Genomic DNA, 18,778 nt, shown 5'->3' on the forward strand with positions numbered 1-18,778 from the left:
CGTAACTTCTGCACTAAATGAATGTGAGTGGTTGATTTCATACCCTGGTCTTATGATCCCAGGCAATTGAATAAAAGTTTGAGTGCATATGAGAGTCTGTTTGGATTTTGTGGCAAAGGGAAAAAATTCCTTTATTGACGAAGGTATATCGTAATACGCTTGCGTAGTATGTGTACGGTGTGGTAGATTATGTAAGTAGCATTTAGAATTTGCAAAGAACGCATCTGTGTATTCCCCGATTGATTGCGCTTTTATAATCTTGTTGAATTTCATCTTAGAGCTTTTTACAGGATTAGCTGCGTTCCCTCAAATCCACTTTTGTTAAACATTTTTTATATTGGGATGTAGCCGCTGTAGAATCTCAGAGTTAGGGGAGAGATTAGGGCGACAAGTAGGCCTTTTATAATCGTGGATGACGCAATCACCCATGCCCTTAACGCCTTTTGAATTTGTGATTCCAGCTATCGTTTTCCATATAGTCATTGTGAGTTGCTATTTCTGAGTTAAATATGCAGGCAGTCTGCTTAGATATGTGCAGGCATATGGTACATATAAAAAATGGCTGTGTATCAGTTGCGTAAATCATCGACTTTACGGACTGGGTCCAGTGACCTGTTTAGTCAGCATTAAAATGTCCGTGAGCATGTCATATTTTTATTGGTCTTATTCCTTTATAGACTGCAGGGGTGGAGCGTTTGTGTTAACCGCTTTAGCCCGGCTAACACTTTGAAATAAAATATCAAGTCTTCTGTCTTTCGTGGTTCTGTGGCACTCCATACATTGGAATGTGGCAGAGACGACCAGAGAAAATGCGTCGTTAACCAGCTGTAGGCAACCAGGCATTGTTAGCGTTGCTTTTATCGAGGTGAGCGTAAGCCTCAACCAGCTGGCTAACAACGCCTGGCTGGGACTTGCTGACGATGCATTTTATGTCATCGGCCGTGCTGTGTTGCAGTGCATGGAGCACCACTGAACCACGAAAGGAAGACAGAAAACTTTTTTTTTGTGTTTATTGTTAGCTCGGCTAAAACGGCTAACACAGTTAACATGAACACTCCGACCCTGATAGTCTATAATTTATAACTGTGATTTGGGATGAGGTGGGGACGTTAACGTAGAGAAGAACTTTATAATTTGCACTCTTCACCAAATATAATTAGTATTTAAAAAAAACCAGCTTTTTTTCTTTGTTGTCAGGGGGGCATGCAATCTTGATGTGGCATGTCCTTCTTTCCTTGTAAAATAATGAAAGAACACCAGAAAGCATATTTAGGCATAATACGATTTTATGCTTCCATGTTGACGTGTTGGTGCTGATGTTGCATGCTGCTGTGAAATTTCAAAATGCTTTGTTCAATATTGCTCGTATTGTTAGGGTAAAAAGCTTGAAAGAGGACATGATTGTCCCTCTCAACAGCTTCCTACATTTGTCTGCCTGTCGTCGATCCTGTTGTGGAACTGACGGCTGGAACCCAGCCAGTTACCGCATGGGAGATATCGGAATGCTTGTAGTTCAATAATTGTCATGGCATGAATGACAATTTAGCGTATTTTGTTTTTCACAGAGCTGGGCACGTGGGAGTCAGCAACGGTGACGTCATCTTTCAACCATGGCTGAACTCGTGAGGGACATAATACATGGCTACCGAGAAATCATGGACAACAAAAGTGGTGAGTACGACCTAATTGAATATCACAACAGCGCAACAGATTGGAAGTTAACCATCTTTTTGCTTGTTTGAACAGCATTTTCGTATGCTGTTACAGCGCGTTGGGCAGACTGTGTTAAGTGGATTTTAAACGAATGTAGTGTTTAAGGTTATGGACTTCAACTGGCTGTAGACCGTTGTTCCACCCAATATCAGTAAGCCAAGGAGACAGGAGACCCGAATAGCTGCTGCCCTATAAGAGGTTCTGACGGCGGTGGGAATGTCGATTCTCGTCTTCTGGGTTATAACGCCGTGTGGGATTGTTGGTAGACACCAACGTTAGGAGGAGTATACTGCTTCCATCTTCAGAGTTGAAAATGGAGACTTTTTCTCTCTCCGAAACGTTCGTATCTACTTTTACAATTCCACACGACATTACAACCGAGAAGACCAATATCGACTGACATGCTGCCGGTTTCTAGCCACACCCTCCGGTACATGAGTACGTATTCTCTTTCTCACGCAGACACAGACAGAGCTTGAGCCTAACCTTAACCACAACTTTGAATACCAGTTTGCCTTTCTTGGGCGGTGTTTTTTATGTTTATTTACTTGGCTGCCAAACTGTCTATATTCCTTGTATGTTCATTGATGTCAATCAAAGTGTTCTGGGCAGATAATGAAACATCCATTAATAAAACTGTTTATTTCGTGTTACATATTGTGGTACTGGTGTGTTCTTAAAAAGATTACTCTTTTTCTGTAGAGCTGATGATTGTTTCATATGCAGAATTTGTTATAATTTTAGGTGTTTTTAAATTCTGGTTTTATGTGAATCTGGATTTGTTGATAGTCTTAGATAACCAGTATGAGTGATTTTTTAAATTTTTAATATAATCAAATGTACTGTAAGTTATTTTTCTTGTTGACATGTAATGGTGAAATGTGAATTTTAAAATCAAGGATGACCAAATTATATTGTCAGAAGATGAATGTGGTACTGAAGATGGTTTAATTAAACCGAAATGCGTGTCTCATAACTAACTAAAACTAACTTCATTGATCAGAGTACTTCTTAAGAAGCTGATAGTACTACTCAAGAAATTCTCTAAATGTTATGGGTCCCGAAGGTTCATAATGTGTTTGGAAGAATCTGCCTTACGTCAAATAGAGCCAAAAATTTCAGGTTCTCACGATGGTGAGAATGGAAATGGTCGTCTTATGGGTTGTGGTCGGGTTGAAGTTTACTGACGTTTCAGAGACGCTTGATGCATACATCACCAGGACCGACCTACGTAATAATGAAGGCAGCAAGCACCTCTGAAACGTCAGTAAACTTCTACCAGACTACACGGTGCTATAGCGCGGAAGACATCCTTTTTCGTGTTAAGAGCTGTTGCTAGAGCAATGCAAATAATAATGTAACCCAAGATTAGTTAACGCTTGCGAAGTAAAGAGCACTCTGTCAAAATCCATTATCATCCGTTATCGTAATAGGCATTAATGGAACCGTCTCATCAGCTTGTTAATGCATTTTTCAACATCAATTTCAAAATCTTTACTTAATTTAGGGATTACACGTTGTATTATAGAGTAGTGAAATGTGGGTTATGACAAGATTTTCGTTTCTTACGAGCATTACGGGGAGATTTAGACACCGATTGAAAGCTGCTTTGATGTTTCATGTGTCATCGCATGCAGCTAGGCCCTGGATAATTCACTTTTCTTGAAGTTGCTCCTTGGCTAATGCAAGTACAGTTGTCAAAAATTTCAGTCTTGTTATGAAGTGCGGCAAAAACTAGAATTATTCCAATCTGTCTTCTTGAAGTATACGTGGCACTAAAGTGGAGCCGAACGTCACGATCGAGTGGTTAACACTTTTGCTTCGTCCAGGGTTAGAATCTCGGTCCGAAGATCGACTGTCTTATTGAAGGTTTCCATGTGTTTTTCTTAATTCCTCCAGGAAAATTCCCAAGCTCTCATGGCCGACATATCGGTTTTATGGCATGTTTAATGGAAAATCCTTAGTCCGTTGAAAAGTTATTTGTACGAGGGTGGGGGCAGGGAGACGGATACGTGATACATAATATTCCAGTAACCGCTATTATTTTGTATACGCAAATATGGATAACAAGACGTTAAATGTGCTAATAGCGTAAGCAAATCTGGTGGCATAATTTTGTGAATTGTCATGGAGTTCCCCCGCTGGGGATTAGCTCCCGGTAACTTCCGCATGGAGGTCTTAACAAACAGTGTCCATTATTGTTGCTTAATATTAGCCGAAATTGGAATGCGTGCACAAATATTAGTGATATTCTCTAGAATGAAATTTAATGGAAAATCCGTTCAGTGATTTTCGGTTTGTTACGTGCGGACACACAAACATGACGAAGCTAATAATGGATTGTTTTGAATACACATCGACTTCTAACGTCTGTCGTCTCATGAAGAAGTATTTTAATCCTATGGTGTGTTCTCTGTGTCTTTCTGAAGAGATCTGTTATATGAGTTTAATAGTCATGTAGCTGCTTATTGGCGACGCTCTCAATAGCTCAAACTACATAGCGTTCGAATTATGAGATGATTAATGGACAGTTATTTGGAAAGAATATAGAAGGAAGCGGTTGTGGCCAAATTTAATTTGACTGGAGAGACTGATGAAAACCATGAACAATCTCCTTTGGGACAGGCGATTTCTGGGCGGACATTTGAACCTAATTCGAAGCAGGAGTGCTAACCACTTGGTCGCGACGTTCCGTTAGGTAGACTCGTTATCGATTTTGTATTAAGCCAACACAGCTGGTTTACTCTACGGCCAGTATTTCAGTGCGGGTTCAAGTGATACAAAGAATCTTGTTTATACACTAAGCAAAAATTCATGATAGAGACAGTAAATACCTCTGAAATTTTTATCAAAATCGACCACACTAAACGACAAGGAATTCCACATGTCAGCCATCTACATCGTGAAAGTTCTCATTACCTTCCCTGAGACCACTGACCGCCTAATACCTTTAAATGATCCACGGTCACTTCGTTATACGTCCTTCGAGAATAAGCAGTCATACTTTGCTGCCATCTTTCAGCATGTAAAGGACTGTAATTTATTTCCATATCGCCTCTGAGACGTTGGCTAGTACCTACATACTACCCGGTGGAACATTAAGAATATATCCAATTATGTACTCGTCACCATGAGAACCAGAAAGCTCACTTTATTAACTCTTAGTATCACTATGAATGCGATCTCTGAAATGTTCCACTTCATTAAGGATTTGTTTGCTGTCTTAATATTTTATTCTTGTTAGTATACAGGAGCTTGTAGATTTCTCTGCGTCTGTTCTGATAAAGATTTGTTTGGTTTATTCAGTTTCAAATTATACGTTTAAGAACATCTGGAACTTTAAACTACTTTGTTGCATCCGCTGATGGCTTTGGCAATGCTTCTATATGCGCATCTCGGTTTCCTTGTGATGGCATATGGTTACATTAAAATCGTAAGATTAGAATCTCACTGTTTATTTCAGTACCTCACTTAGGCATTTTGACACTTTTAAACGTTTAAAGTCTTACCTTTTCTAAATAATATTTAATAATTCAATTCGTACCGCAAAGAAATCACAACACTTATCCATTACAAAGATCAGTTTGTGAACGCTGTTTAAGTAATCACTGTTTACGCCAAGATTAATTTGAAACCATAGATAGAAAATTCAGCTTTAGTGACACTTAAGTCTGGTGGTACATATTGTTACCGATCGGTTTTGAATGATCGAGGAAGTTATTAACATAGGCCCACTCAAAATTAGCGAATGAAACACAGGTGTTTACTGGGGAGAATAAGCGTATAATAAAATAGATTTTTTGTTTCGGAACTTGTTTGATTTAAAGGAAGTAAATGTCGCGACAGTAGCTGTCATGGTTTTACTTGACAGGAAGTCGCCAGTTGTAACTGCCAAGGCAGATAAGGGCATAATGTAACCGCGCCGTTGCTATGCAACGGCAGTGTTTTGAAACTGCGAGGAGGCTATGCCCGTTTATTTGCTTCCATTGTGACGCGATGAAATGTACAAAAAAAATTGTTTTTTGTTTCTTAATTTAATAGCATAGGGTTTTACCCGTCAGAGTTAACGGGAATGAAACTTTTTTGTTTTTTGAACAGTAACAATTTATTACAGCATCGCCTTTGAAAATCGCATTTAAAACACAAAATTAAAAAGGGTTTTTATAAAGTAGACCAAATGTGAAAACGTTTTTGCATTGACTGTAAAACGCAACCAACGCAAAACCATCCACCTGTCCTGATTGTAGGCTCTCACCAAACTCAACTCCGCCAGGCCCCATAATAGGCACCACCATAGCCTTATTTGAATTTATTGCCACTAGAGTCGCCACTGTCAGAAGTTAATTTCAATTTTTTCCCCGTATCGCACGAACGACGCACTTGTCCAGTAGCTGTCGTATTAGCATTAGAATTTCATGGCCCAATACGAAATCTATTGTAGGTCATGAACAGTTTCCCATAAGTTCACAGGATATTCGGAGCAACTGTATTGCCATTGTATTAGGTTTACATATGAAGTTATTTTATTGTTCCTTGGCGTATATTAAATGGCAGTGGTAAATTATCATGAAAAGTAAACATTTTCTACGCATGTGAATTATCTTTGAGTTAATGTTTTGCGTCTTTCAGTAACTTTATTAAAATGCTTCAGAAAGTAACGAAGTGTGGTATAACAACTGACAGTTTCGTGTATATTAATTCGAAATACTATAACCTAGATTCTAAGTTTTCTTCTGTTTTTACTGATTTTGATTCGTATTGGTTTCTCGAATCTGTCTGGATTATTAATTTTTTTGACGTACATACGTCTATAAGGAAGGGTCATTCGGCAAAAATGTGTTACGAAAAAGGGAAACGAAAAAGTGTAACTTCATTGTTATGTTACCTAGGAAACCTCATCTGTTTACTCAACATTGTTGTTACCTATAAAACATTACATTACATTACCTTTCATTACATTCAGCTACCACAGAGCCATCTTAAGCGTAACTAATTCAAGTTGATTAAGCAAAGTCTTAATCAAACGTTACGCAATTGTAAAGCATGTATAAAGGAAATATTTAGAATAAAGCCAATATATAAACTTCCTTTCCGTATAGACGTATTTACGTCAAATTCTCCGGAACCGTGGTTCCACTGTCAATTTTTTTGTTCAGTGGTAGTCTTATTCCTGTGATTGAGCAGAAGTGCGACGAGAAATCCTCAACGCTTGAACTGTTTATAAAACACATACTGCGATCTATTTACAGTATTGTTCCGCGACTTTTATAATTTCGCACGGCGAACTAGGACCCGTTTTTACGAGGGATAATACGAAACAGCTTTTGACATTTCTGGTGCCACAGTACGTGATAGCGCTTTAAGGTCGTTGTTCCCAAGTGCCTTGGGCAGTAAAAGGGCTTTGCATCGGTGCCGTCATTCAGTAGGTCACGATAACATTCGGTTATGGAACTGGTACAACGGGTTTTGAATGCATCAAAAAGTGAAAAGAAAGAATAAAAAAATGTAACAAATCGTCTTTTATGATTGATAGGACCAGTTTCATGTATTAATTATTTCATAATTAATTCTGAATTGGAACAGGTCAGGTTAGATTTGAGGTTGTTTTTATTTCAGGTTTGCAGGTTAAAATCTTGTATGCATTCGTTATCTGTCGTGCAACACGTTCCTCCAAGTTACTTCTGTTCGGTGTGAACACCATAATAATTTGTGGCGAAGAGTTTAAATTGTTCTTTTGGCCCCTCTCAGTTCCAAACTAATTGTTAAAACACGGTATTATTTTTAATGCTTGTTTTTCATGTCCTCTCTTTGAGAACGTGAGAAATATTTCAATGAGTGTAACATCCCTGCTCTGCCCTGATGTTAAGAGATGAGAAAAGCCTAAGTTGCAGTTTGTTGACAACTGGCGGGAAGAGGAAACGCTGATCTCAACGTTACATACGCTGTTCTCATTTTATACAGAGTTACGCTTGAAATTACAGCCGTTCATGTCATACTTCAGTTTATCAGCAAATAGAATTTTCGCGTAAAGCATTGCTGTTAGTTTGCACACGAGCATTTGAGAACGGAATGTAGGCGAAACGCCTCCGGACGTAAATGCAATCCGCTGTTGTCACTTTGCGAACACAGGTTGACAGAAGATAATATGTCAAATTCCTTGTACTTGTAATGAAACCTTATTTTCCAGGAAAGTTTATGAACATTGCGTATCAGGTTTTTTTAATATTTTACTGATAATTTTTCCATTAATGAATAGGAACATGGCTGTCTTCTGGCTTGTTGCGCCGTGTTATCTGATAGAAGTTTACCGACGTTTTAGAGGTCCTTGCCGCTTACATTATCAGGGCGAAAATGGTTTCTTACTTGCCTACAAATTTTGTGCGACTCATTTTAACATTGATCTCTCGTACTTCGACAGGAAGCAATGATTTTAAGCATTGTTTCGCCTATCCTGATTGGGGTTTGATGACATTAAAGCACTCCTCAAGTGAAACCAGGAAAACAAAACCATTCATCACGCAAGTAAAATTCCACTGTATCTGGAACATGCTTGTAACAAAACGTGTAATTTCTTATAACAAACTCACGATGATAAAATCATGTACAAAAGTATTGCCATTGATAAAAGACTCTCGGGACAGTGAACTGGAGTTGTAGACCTATCTGAATCTGAGTTTCTCTTTGTTATAAAACTTTACTGGTTCAGGTCATGTGGCCTCTTCATATGACCCGTGATATTTTTTATAGGGCTCCTTGGATGAGGATCTGCCATTGCACAACGCACAAATGCGGATATTAATTCATCTATGCTTCGACCTGGGTCCGAACCCGAAATTCTCACCGGTCGAGCGTTGTAAGAGCTATAGTCTCCGCTGTCATAATGACTTGCTTTTTGTGGATTGCAGCCTTTTGGGTTGTGACATCGTGTAGTCTTGTAGGTGGTTAGGAATGTGTCGGAGGAACATATCACCCTCATCTTTACTTCTGTCCTGAAGATGGAGGCGATACGTTTCTCCGAAACATTGATGTGCATCTGCAAGACTGCACGGCGCCATAAACCAGAAGAGTGCACTTTACAGTTTCACAGTTGTGTGAACTTAAAATCTCATATTTGTTTGTACTTTGTGTCATAAGCTATAAAAGCAGTAAGTACGAAGTAGAATGCTTGTAATTTTGTAGCATTCTGTTTTTGTATGTGTGTTGGGTACTAGTATGTCAGCGCGATAATGTTTTACTGATCAGACAGTTGTTTAATTAGATTGGCTGGTGAATGTTAATTTAAAAGTTACGATTGTTTCGCACTTTGGCTAAACGGCCTTCTGCAGGGATGTATGCACCTGGTTTTGACCGAAGCGCGAAGTTTACTTACAGGTAGAACTTATTACATTTGCAAGTCAATCGTGTTTTTTATATTAATACCTTCTATTAGCAGCGCCCGTTTGGCTTAGGACGTCATTATGAGCAAAAAGGGCACAGCGGATGCAGCTTCGGAAGTGCTTTTGTAAAATTTAGAAGAAAGAAATTCAAGGATATGTTTCAACGTCTCCGAAATGTGAAATGGTTTACTGAAGGAGGTTTGGTATTTTGCACACATTTGGAGCACATGTCTCGATTCGAAACAAGGCTCGGACGCGTTTGAACGCCACAAGTGTGGTAATACTACTGTTCCTCGCTGGTATAAACAGTATTAGAGTAAATCGTATTTTTTATGGAACCTCACACGGTTGTTGGAGTAAGGTCCGGTGATCGTGGTGGCCACGATATAGAAGGAGACTGCTCCACGAATGTTAGTGCTGCACTAATCTTATGTAATATGATTTTACATTTGAAGTGCGAATTAAATTTGTATGGTTGCTGTCATGCCAACCTATGAAAACTATTTACACTTGAAACGTGCGGGTTTCAAGTAGTTTCTCAAACGTCTGTGACATATCCTGATGCTACCTAATGTTTCCTAAATAACCGGTGTCAATCATATGTTACAGTGTTGCCATTGGTCACGAGTTCGATAGGAAGCCACTCTTGACGAGAATGAAATTTTTGTTTTGCTCGACAGTCGACGAAATGGCGGAGTAAACATTGTCTTACTGAGATAGCGCGCGCGCACAAGGCTTTGCGGTTTTGTCACGATAATTTCTGTGTCGAGACTAGGTGACGAAATATCCTCTTGTGATATGTTTATAATCTTCCCGTGCGCCTGAAATGCACAATATGATTTCTCCACTGAGGAGTGCTTCTGGAGCATTTGTCGATCGACCATGTTCTGAACATGTTAGCTGCCCTTGTGCTGTTCTGTTGAACACAGTGACTGCAGATTGCAGCCTGTCTCTGTATTCTGCTGTTTCGTGCTTCTGCAGCTCAAAACTTCACGGAAGGTAGCTTAAATATCTGTCACTTCCAGATCTATATAAGAACTTCCTATCACCCACCCCCAGAGTTTCACCTTTTTCCGAAACATTGGGGAAACCTTCACTATTTGCTGAAGTCATACATTTGTTGTAAGATGTTCGTTGTAAAGATATGAATTTCCTGTTAATTTAGTTTAATACAGTAATTTGGGTCACATTGAGGGTCTTTCATAAGCAAATGATTTCTGGTAAAAAAAATCGTCGTTTATGTAGCCTGGATGCTTATTACTCTGTTCACAAGAACCCACCTTGGATTATCTTGAGCCGGTTGAATGCAATTCACTCTCTTCTACTTTTATTTCTGAGTCAATTTTAATATTATCTTGCCATATAGGCTTAAGTATCGCAGATAATCTCTTTCCTTCAGATTTTCGTAAAATGTAAACTTTACCCAGTGTCCAAGCACGACTCCATGAATCCGTTTCGGGGACCTAATGCTTGGGGTTGTCGCTTGTCGTCTGTATACTTAATTTTCGGCTTTTCATCATACCTTGTTACCGACCCAAGATTTGTGTACATGTAATTAACATTGTTGCTGTTAAGTCAAAGTAGTTTCTCTCTCGACATAAATGAACGGTCAATAGACTGAAAAGCTTGGATCTAAAGTTCCACAAATCCGTAGTATATACAGGGTGATTCAGGATTCTGCCGAATTTCGTGGGTTCATTTAATGACTTCGAGCAGAATAGGCTCCAATTCGGAAACGATGAGTCTCGGAAGTTCGAAGGTAATATATAAAATATCATACAAGAGGTAAGGCATTTTATTGAAAATTTCACAATAAGTTTATCATAAATTAATAAAGGGATTGCTTCGAAGGCTATGTAGTGTCCACCTGCGATTTGAATGTTTATTTGAGTACGGCGTGTATCTGAACAATAGCTGCACTGCAGTATTTTGTGGAAATTTCTGGACGTTTTTAACACGTTTAATTACTGAATAACACTGTAGTTTTAAATCGGAGTTATAGCGAAATTTATAACATGTTTCACTTTTGAATAACATTTTCTTGTGTTTGACATTAAGTCATTATAAAGTTTGCCATGAAACCCAGTATTTGTGGTATAGATTTAGTTTCCGAACTTCCCTGACTTTTTTTATCGTTTCCGAATTGTGCCCTTGCTTATGGGACTTTTTCTTTACTCATGCACTTGGTTAACGTACCCACGAAGCTTATGAAACTGCCTAATCACTCTGTGTAAGGCGCGAAAGGAATGTGGTTTTGTAAGACGCACTGAGGCAACAGAAGAGTGGTCCAGTGTTCAGCTCATTCGCGTGGAACTGAAGTTCAACTCAGATTATTCTTCAATGGCGTGACCGCCGAATAGGGGAACCATTGGGGGGGGGGGGGTGAGAACCCCCTGTACTTCCCGTACATTCAACTTGCCTTTTAAACTATTTCTTCACAATTATTTTTAATCAAAATACATGAGACTCATCTGGGTCCCGACAAAATTTGTGTTGTTTTAACGACGCCTCCGGGCCTCCGCATTTGTATAGGTAATGGAGCTGACTGAGTTATATCTGTCAAGTTTTGTTTTGACTAAGAAAATTCTTGGAATTTAATAGCGGCAGAGGCGAGTCAACAAACACTAATTTGACTCCGTTCATTCGTCGCCTACGTTTTGAATCCTTTGAGATTGTCTGCCGGGATAATTTGTAATTTAAACTAGAGCACCCCCTGAAATTTTGAAAATCCAGCGTCCATGCTCAGTAATACATACTTTGACATTGTATGTCTTTACGAAGGTCGTATAATATGATTTACCTTCGAGTAAAGTTAATGGTTTGGTCACGTACAATCGATATATACAGAGACAGACAGACAGCCGGGCGGATTCGTCTAAACACTAGGTGCAAGTGCTGACGTATGTAATGATTTCGTTTATTAAAATGTGTTCATTTCATTAATGAAGTGTCTTTATACATCAATTTGGGACACTCTGTTTGAAAAGTGTCAGTAACATAAGGCGTCTTAAAAGTTTTAAAGGTGGTACGTAATTGTATTGATTAAATAATCCGAGATTTAAGATTACTCATAAATGCACACTTCAAAGACATAGATACCTCGCACATGGGAGGGGGCCAAGGCTCGACTTAGGGCTGTTGCGCCATAGAAGAAGAAGAAGAAGAAGTAAGACGAACGCAAGCAACAGGAATGAAGTGTTGAAGTTGCAAGTAGATGTAGGATAAGATAAGGAAGCAAATACTAATAAGATTATACTTCAAGAATTGTATACGTACGATCGGAATGAAAAGATTAGAAGTTATTTTCCAAGACGGAATTGAGCAGAGATTGGCAGTACAAATATTCTTACCATCAACAAGGAAATGTAAATGTAGGTCGTGTAAGTTGAAACGGACTGAACAGCACAGGATCAGGGTCAGATGGTCTGAACCCACAACAGGAGGATGAAGAATGTTTGCGTGCTGTGAAATAGTTAATATGAATGAGTCGGTATGTGCAATATCCTGACTTATGGTGTAGTTAGGTCACTTGTCTGTGATAGAAAAAGTATACACGTGCCGACCTTATGACTTTGAATTTAATTACGGGACTTTGTACTTACTTAATAACCGGTGTTATGAGAATTCAGCCGTATATTTATTTCCTTAGATGCTAATTCCCCGGCTGTACTTATGTCGTAGAGGACTGCACAAACCGGTCCAAGCCCGAAGTTTGTCTTCAAATATATTACCAATACCCCACCTAAGTCTTACTTTCATTCCATCGGGGTGAAGTCCGATCTATTCACAAAGTACCTTGACTATTGTATCAGAAACACGTGTTTTAATGCATTAATGCCAGTAATTCTTGAATGAATTACTATTTAACGACGGTCAAACATCTGAGGTTATTTTGTCGGTTGAGGAAATGTACGAAAATATCGGATGCCAAGATTGTAAGGTGTTATCTGGAACTTTCTGGGAGGGGGCAGCTAAGGAAACCCCCGAAAAAATCAAGGCAGTGGGGTTTGTTACCGGAGTCCGACAGTGTCACGACCATAAGGTGAGCGCAACAACGAATAAGCTTTTCTTTGAGGAGAAATAATGGCCCAAGAAAGCCCGAAATATTCTATTTTACGTTTGATTGCTATAATTTGAAACAAACTCTAACTTAATTTGTGCTACCAGGCCCGGGCTTCGCCTTCGGGTCCGTTCAGACCTCCAGCCTGTCCAGATTATTTTATAAGAACTTATTGCAACCAGTTTAAACTTGTAGAAACTTGACGAAACCAGTCTAGACATGTATAAACCTCTCCTAGTTTGTCCAAACAATAGTTGATCTCTTAAGACTAGTTTCTGCGATCCGTGTAAAATTGTAGAAATATCTCATAATTTATCGTGAACTTAAATAATCTGTCGTCATGTTTAGTAACGTGCCCTAGAAAAGGAGATTCCGTCCTGTCGCGGTTCTACCCGAAAGTACCCGACCCAACCACACCTAAAACTTAAAAATGTAAAAAGTTGTCAAGTTCTTAAATTTAGTAAATTTTCAGTATTAAAAAAATTGTGAAAATTACCCAAAATTTTAATGCGTTATGATGTGAAGCTTTCACGGCGACTAAGAATAATGAATACTTCACGGGCTGCCAGCCGTGTAAGGTGGTTTAATGGAGAAAACACCAAAGTTTCGAGAACCATCTTCGTCCTCGTCCTCGTCCTCAGGGTACTGAAGTTTTCGCCTTTGAATAACTTTACACGGCTGGTTACGAGAATAATTAATAAAAATTGCAATAGTTAATTTTTTTTCAGAATATAAATAACTGACAGAACGGTAGAACGATTGAGGCTTTTGGAAATTTGGAATATGAAAGACTTAGAAACTAACAGTTTGTATGATTTAATGTTTAAAATATTTTTTAGGTTTCTAAATTTTAATTCTTTTTATAATTTTGAGACGTGAAGGAATTATAATTTTAGATTTGAATATATTTTGAGTATTGGAAAATTGTGATTAGAGTGACGTATACAAACACAATAGTACACCCTGCCACATATATGTTGTACATTTTTGACTTGAATGTTTGAAATCTGGTCACGTTTTGTTTTATTCTCAGTAAAGCTTCTGTAATCGCATGAGATTACTATTTGATATGGAACGTTTTTTGCTTGTGGTAATTTCTGTTCGTTATGTTTGTGAAGCCGAATAATCTGTGGCCGAATGTGTTTCTCCACATTTATTCGTATTGCATTGTGATGGTGGAATGGGTGATTTATGATCGGTTGTTACATGTCCAGTGAACAGTGTTTGTAAGGGCCACTGTAAGCCCTTATGATTAGATCAATATTCTACGCAGTGACATGATTTATAAATTAGAATTAGTATAAATTGTACTCGAATTGTGGAACACACAGCCTGAGTATGATTAACGTCATGTTACAGACACTTAAGTCTCAAACAATTCGTGTAAATGCGTGCATTAACAGAATAGAATAAATTCATTTTGCTTGGTATGCAATATCCTCTATTGTGTGGTGGGAAAATTTAGTTTTCTGTCACGAAACCAAAAGTATTACTTACAGTTACTACATAAAGTGATCCATCTTATCGCATTTAATAGTACCGGGTAGTTCTTCATAAAGGTACAGTGGTCATTTTTCAGTGGCTAGAATTGCATATTTTGTGATATAAAGTAGACCAACTGAGTAAAAATCAGCAAACAATTATTGGATCATTGTAAATACGAGCGTTGTGGGACTTACAAGTGTACGTGTTGACCTTGTACGCACTATTCATATGGGTCAGATGGAAGTGAAGTATTCTGAATTTGACCTAGAAATTGCTTTTGTAGTTCAATTTTTATGCATGTCACATTCATGTCTCCTGATCCTGATGAGTTGTCGAATATTACTTGTGAGATGCTTAGTGGTTGTAGCTTTCGACTTTGCGGATTTACCTTTTTCGTTCCAAAGCATCTTTTCGAAATACCGAAAGTAGCCTACGTATCTTTAAATGATTATGGAGCTGTGTAAATGAAGGAGTTGTGTTTATTAAACTGACAAAGAAACTGAAGCTGAAAGGCTGCTCACATTTGTACTTACTTGTACCGCCTATAAGACTCGCAGACCCTGGTTGTCCTTTGTTTTCTGCAGCGGTGTTTTAGATCTCCTCCCAGTTATATCAGACTCAGTTTTTGACTGCGCTCAAACCACATTATGATTAAGTTGTAGGAAGGGCTAAAAGTGCATTTTCAGTATTAACGAAGTTGTTACAGTTTCTTGACATCTGTCAGGGTTTATTTAATAGCATATAGAATGCTTGACATTATTTCGCGTATCACACTTTGGTTTACGCTGCCTTACAGCAATATAATAACGTTGGATTTGGTTTAATTTTTCAAAGACAATTCTTATGGGTTTTTAGCTGTGCTTTGAGGAGGAGAAGAGCAGTGAGTCAAAATATTTGAATTTATTTATGACCAGAATGTCTGTTTTTAGGCTCACACCTCGTTCATCTCCTGTTCGCACTCATGAAACACGAGAATGAATAAACCGAACAGATTTTTATAAAATTTGATATTGTCACATTTTATTAAAATTGTCGAACCATGTTAATTTCCATTTGGATCGGTTTTAGCGACTAGTTAGCGTAAAAGCACATATACGTTTTTGAGCATGTCTCAATATGGCTGCAGACGGCACTTAACCTGGTTACCATGGTTACTTTGGAAAAGGGCGTCCTTCTTGATGACATCACACAGCCAGACACCTCAGTCACACAAGGGCCATATACCCCAGCAATTTATGTCACTGTTGTCATTCGTGAAGGCTAGACCAAATCCTAGCAGACGCGACATAATTCTTACACTACGCTGCTGTTCTTCTGCTATGAAGTTATCAATATTCTGGTTTCGTTTTCGGTGCAAAGTCGTTTATAGTGTGCTGTTAAAATTCATTTTCTCATGTTTATAGTGTGATTGTGAAAAAAAATTGAATGTCGTAACGGATAAGTAAACTTTAGGACTGTGAGTACAATACATGATATTTTAGTAATTAGTTGCTTCAGTAGTTTAGCGTTTTTTTAATCCGCGGGTGTCAGGTCAGTAACCATGTGTGATCTGAAGCTTTGACGGTGACTAAGAATTCATTATAGGTTAGGAACCATCTTCTTCCGCTTTTAAGCCATGTGGCCTGTTTCATTCTTGAATTATTTCTGAAACATATAAGCTTAATATGACTTCATGGACCAGTGGAGCATCAATTAAGCCTTATGAATCCTCCTATTAAGCAGAACTAAAACCATTAGAAAGTAATAGTCAGTCTGTTTCTACACACCACGGATCCGCCTGACGAGACTGGAAACCTTATGGCATAGTTGAGGCACTTTAGGTGGGTGACCTTGGACTGGAACAAACTTGGCCTTCTGAATCGTTTTTATGAGGTGATTTACTTTTTTGTATTTTTGCATTTCTGCATATGTTTTCCATACTTATTGATTTAAATGAAAGGAAGGTTGGGGAATTAATTCCATGGAGTTGGATTCTTGAGAAGCTCACGGTCATTTAACCGGTCGACAATTTCGCGGCTTTTATAGAACCCGAATGTTCGTTGTCGTGTCCACAAGAACCTTTATATGGAGCTAGTTGAATTGAATCCACGCCCTCACCTCCCATTTCTTCTCCAAAGTGATCTCCCCCTTTCAGATATTTATGCTATATTTTTCCCTTCTCCACCACGCCCACGCCCTTCCTTCGGACATAAAGCGGCCGGGCTATGAAGCTGACCTCCCAGCTCCATCTAATGCCGAGATTAAGAATACGTGGAACTATACCTCCAGTCCCCTTATATCAGCATGGCGTGGGGCTTCCTGCATTCCTTACAAATCTCAAGATTACAGTAGCGAACAGTAGTAGTATAGCGTCAGTTCAGAACATATTGGCCGCTAGTATGCTTGTGTAGTGCTCAAGTCAACTGAAGTGGAGTAATCGTGTTTGTATTTGTAGGTTTCATTGGAGTGCATCATTTCAGATCACAGTGACCACTGACAGATTTCTTTATTTAGTGCGTGTGAATTCGAGGGTCTGTTGTAGTAACTGTGTTCAGGTAGAGTACGAAAATAATGTCGCCTCCACGGAATGTTACCATTCACCGGGAGGATACGGAAATAATAGCAAACGTAATTGAGAAATGTGATGAAGAATTATATCAAAAAGTATTGTTGCCGATTAACAAGGCAACAGAGGGCAGTACTGTACACGATGAAATTTCGGGTAATCTATATTGAGAATCAGGGAAAGGACCAGCTTCTGAAATCACCAGGAAAGAAGAGAGGAAAACTTTTTGTTTGTGGCTGACTTTGATAAGTGTGTTATCAGAAATACAATTCAGGATTTAGATATTCAAGGAAAAAAGTGTCAACAGTACAAAAGCTGCTACTCATTATCAGAAAGAAAATGCATTTTCATTGGGGACGTAAGTCGTTGGAGAGGATTGTAAAGAGCCTAGGATTTAAATGAAGAAAATGCCAGTCGAACCGCAAAATTCTGATAGAGAGGAAAGACGTTGTTGACTGGAGATCAAGATATCTTGTGAAAATAAAGGAGTACCGGTATAAGGGACATCCAATATTTTATATTGCTGTGTCATGGGTTGACAACAACCTAACCTTTCGTAAATGCTGGCGGAACGAAAAAGTCAAGGGCGTCCAGGCCAATGTGAACTCTGGAAACAAGCTTATCATGCTGCATGTAGGAGGAATTAATGGGTTTCTTCCTTATGCAGCACTTATTTATAAGGCTGGAGGTGCAACGGGGGACTACCATGGTCAGATAAATGGTGCAAATTTTGAGAAATGGGCGGTCGAAAAACAGATTCCCAATCTTCCCTTTCAGTCAGTAATTGTCCTTGACAACGCACCGTATCACTGTCTCCAGATTGACAAACAGCTATATGCCTACGCAATAAAGGTAGACATGATTTCCTGGCTCCGCAAGAAAGGTGTGAACTGTAACGAGACCATGCGATAAAATGAGCTGTATAACCTAATTCTGCCACTGAAACCCAAAGAGAAGATCTACAAAATTTATCACATCGTGGAAAAATACGGCCATACAGTTGTTGGACTATCTCCATATATGTGCGATTTAAGTCCCATAGAACTTGCATGGGCGAAAATACAGAGAATCGTACGTGAAAACAACGTCATAGGAGATCTGAGCCTGCAAAAATTACTACAAGTGGCGAAAGATGCAATGGCACTTGTGACAAACGAAGACTGGGAAGGGTTTTGTAGAGACACAACAGTCGAAAGCCAGTATTGGGAAAGAGACGGCATCCTTCCAGATGTGATAGACCATATTGTCATTAATCTGAATCCTGGCAGCTACAGTTACAGTGATAACGACAAGAGTGAAACTGCCAGTGAGTACAATGTTACTAAGCCTGATGAAGACACTATGGAGTAAGTAGTCAATATTTTGCTTAGGTATGATAGTTTATCTGATACCTGATGTCTGCCCAGGCTTTAACGCTTCGGACTTAATGCATTCTTTGCAAGTCTCAAGATTACAGTCGCGAGCAGTACATGACTCTCGAATCTCATATTCTCGATTTTATTACCGTAATGTATTTTGTAAAGTTGTAATTTATGAATTTCCTCGTTATCCATTCTACTGTTACTTACTCTTTCTTAGGTCCAAAGGTTTTTTGCTTAT

The 18,778-nt window shown here is 38.8% G+C and overlaps 1 protein-coding gene across 3 annotated transcripts in view; it reads left to right on the plus strand.

Moving 5' to 3' along the window:
* LOC110829941 (very long chain fatty acid elongase AAEL008004) overlaps positions 1 to 18,778 on the plus strand; it is a 124,843-nt gene that overhangs the window by 60,638 nt on the left and 45,427 nt on the right. For all 3 annotated transcript variants that reach the window (XM_022064184.2, XM_022064185.2, XM_022064183.2), the window contains exon 2: positions 1,566 to 1,671. In XM_022064184.2, coding sequence (XP_021919876.1) covers positions 1,611 to 1,671 — 61 coding nt within the window. In that variant the 5' untranslated portion in view covers positions 1,566 to 1,610. The remainder of the gene's footprint in view (positions 1 to 1,565; positions 1,672 to 18,778) is intronic.

Source organism: Zootermopsis nevadensis, unplaced genomic scaffold (assembly GCF_977971745.1).
Source record: "Zootermopsis nevadensis isolate Lab colony 2312 unplaced genomic scaffold, Znev_1.0 Znev_ptg000001l, whole genome shotgun sequence".
In the NCBI taxonomy this organism is placed as follows: domain Eukaryota; kingdom Metazoa; phylum Arthropoda; class Insecta; order Blattodea; family Termopsidae; genus Zootermopsis; species Zootermopsis nevadensis.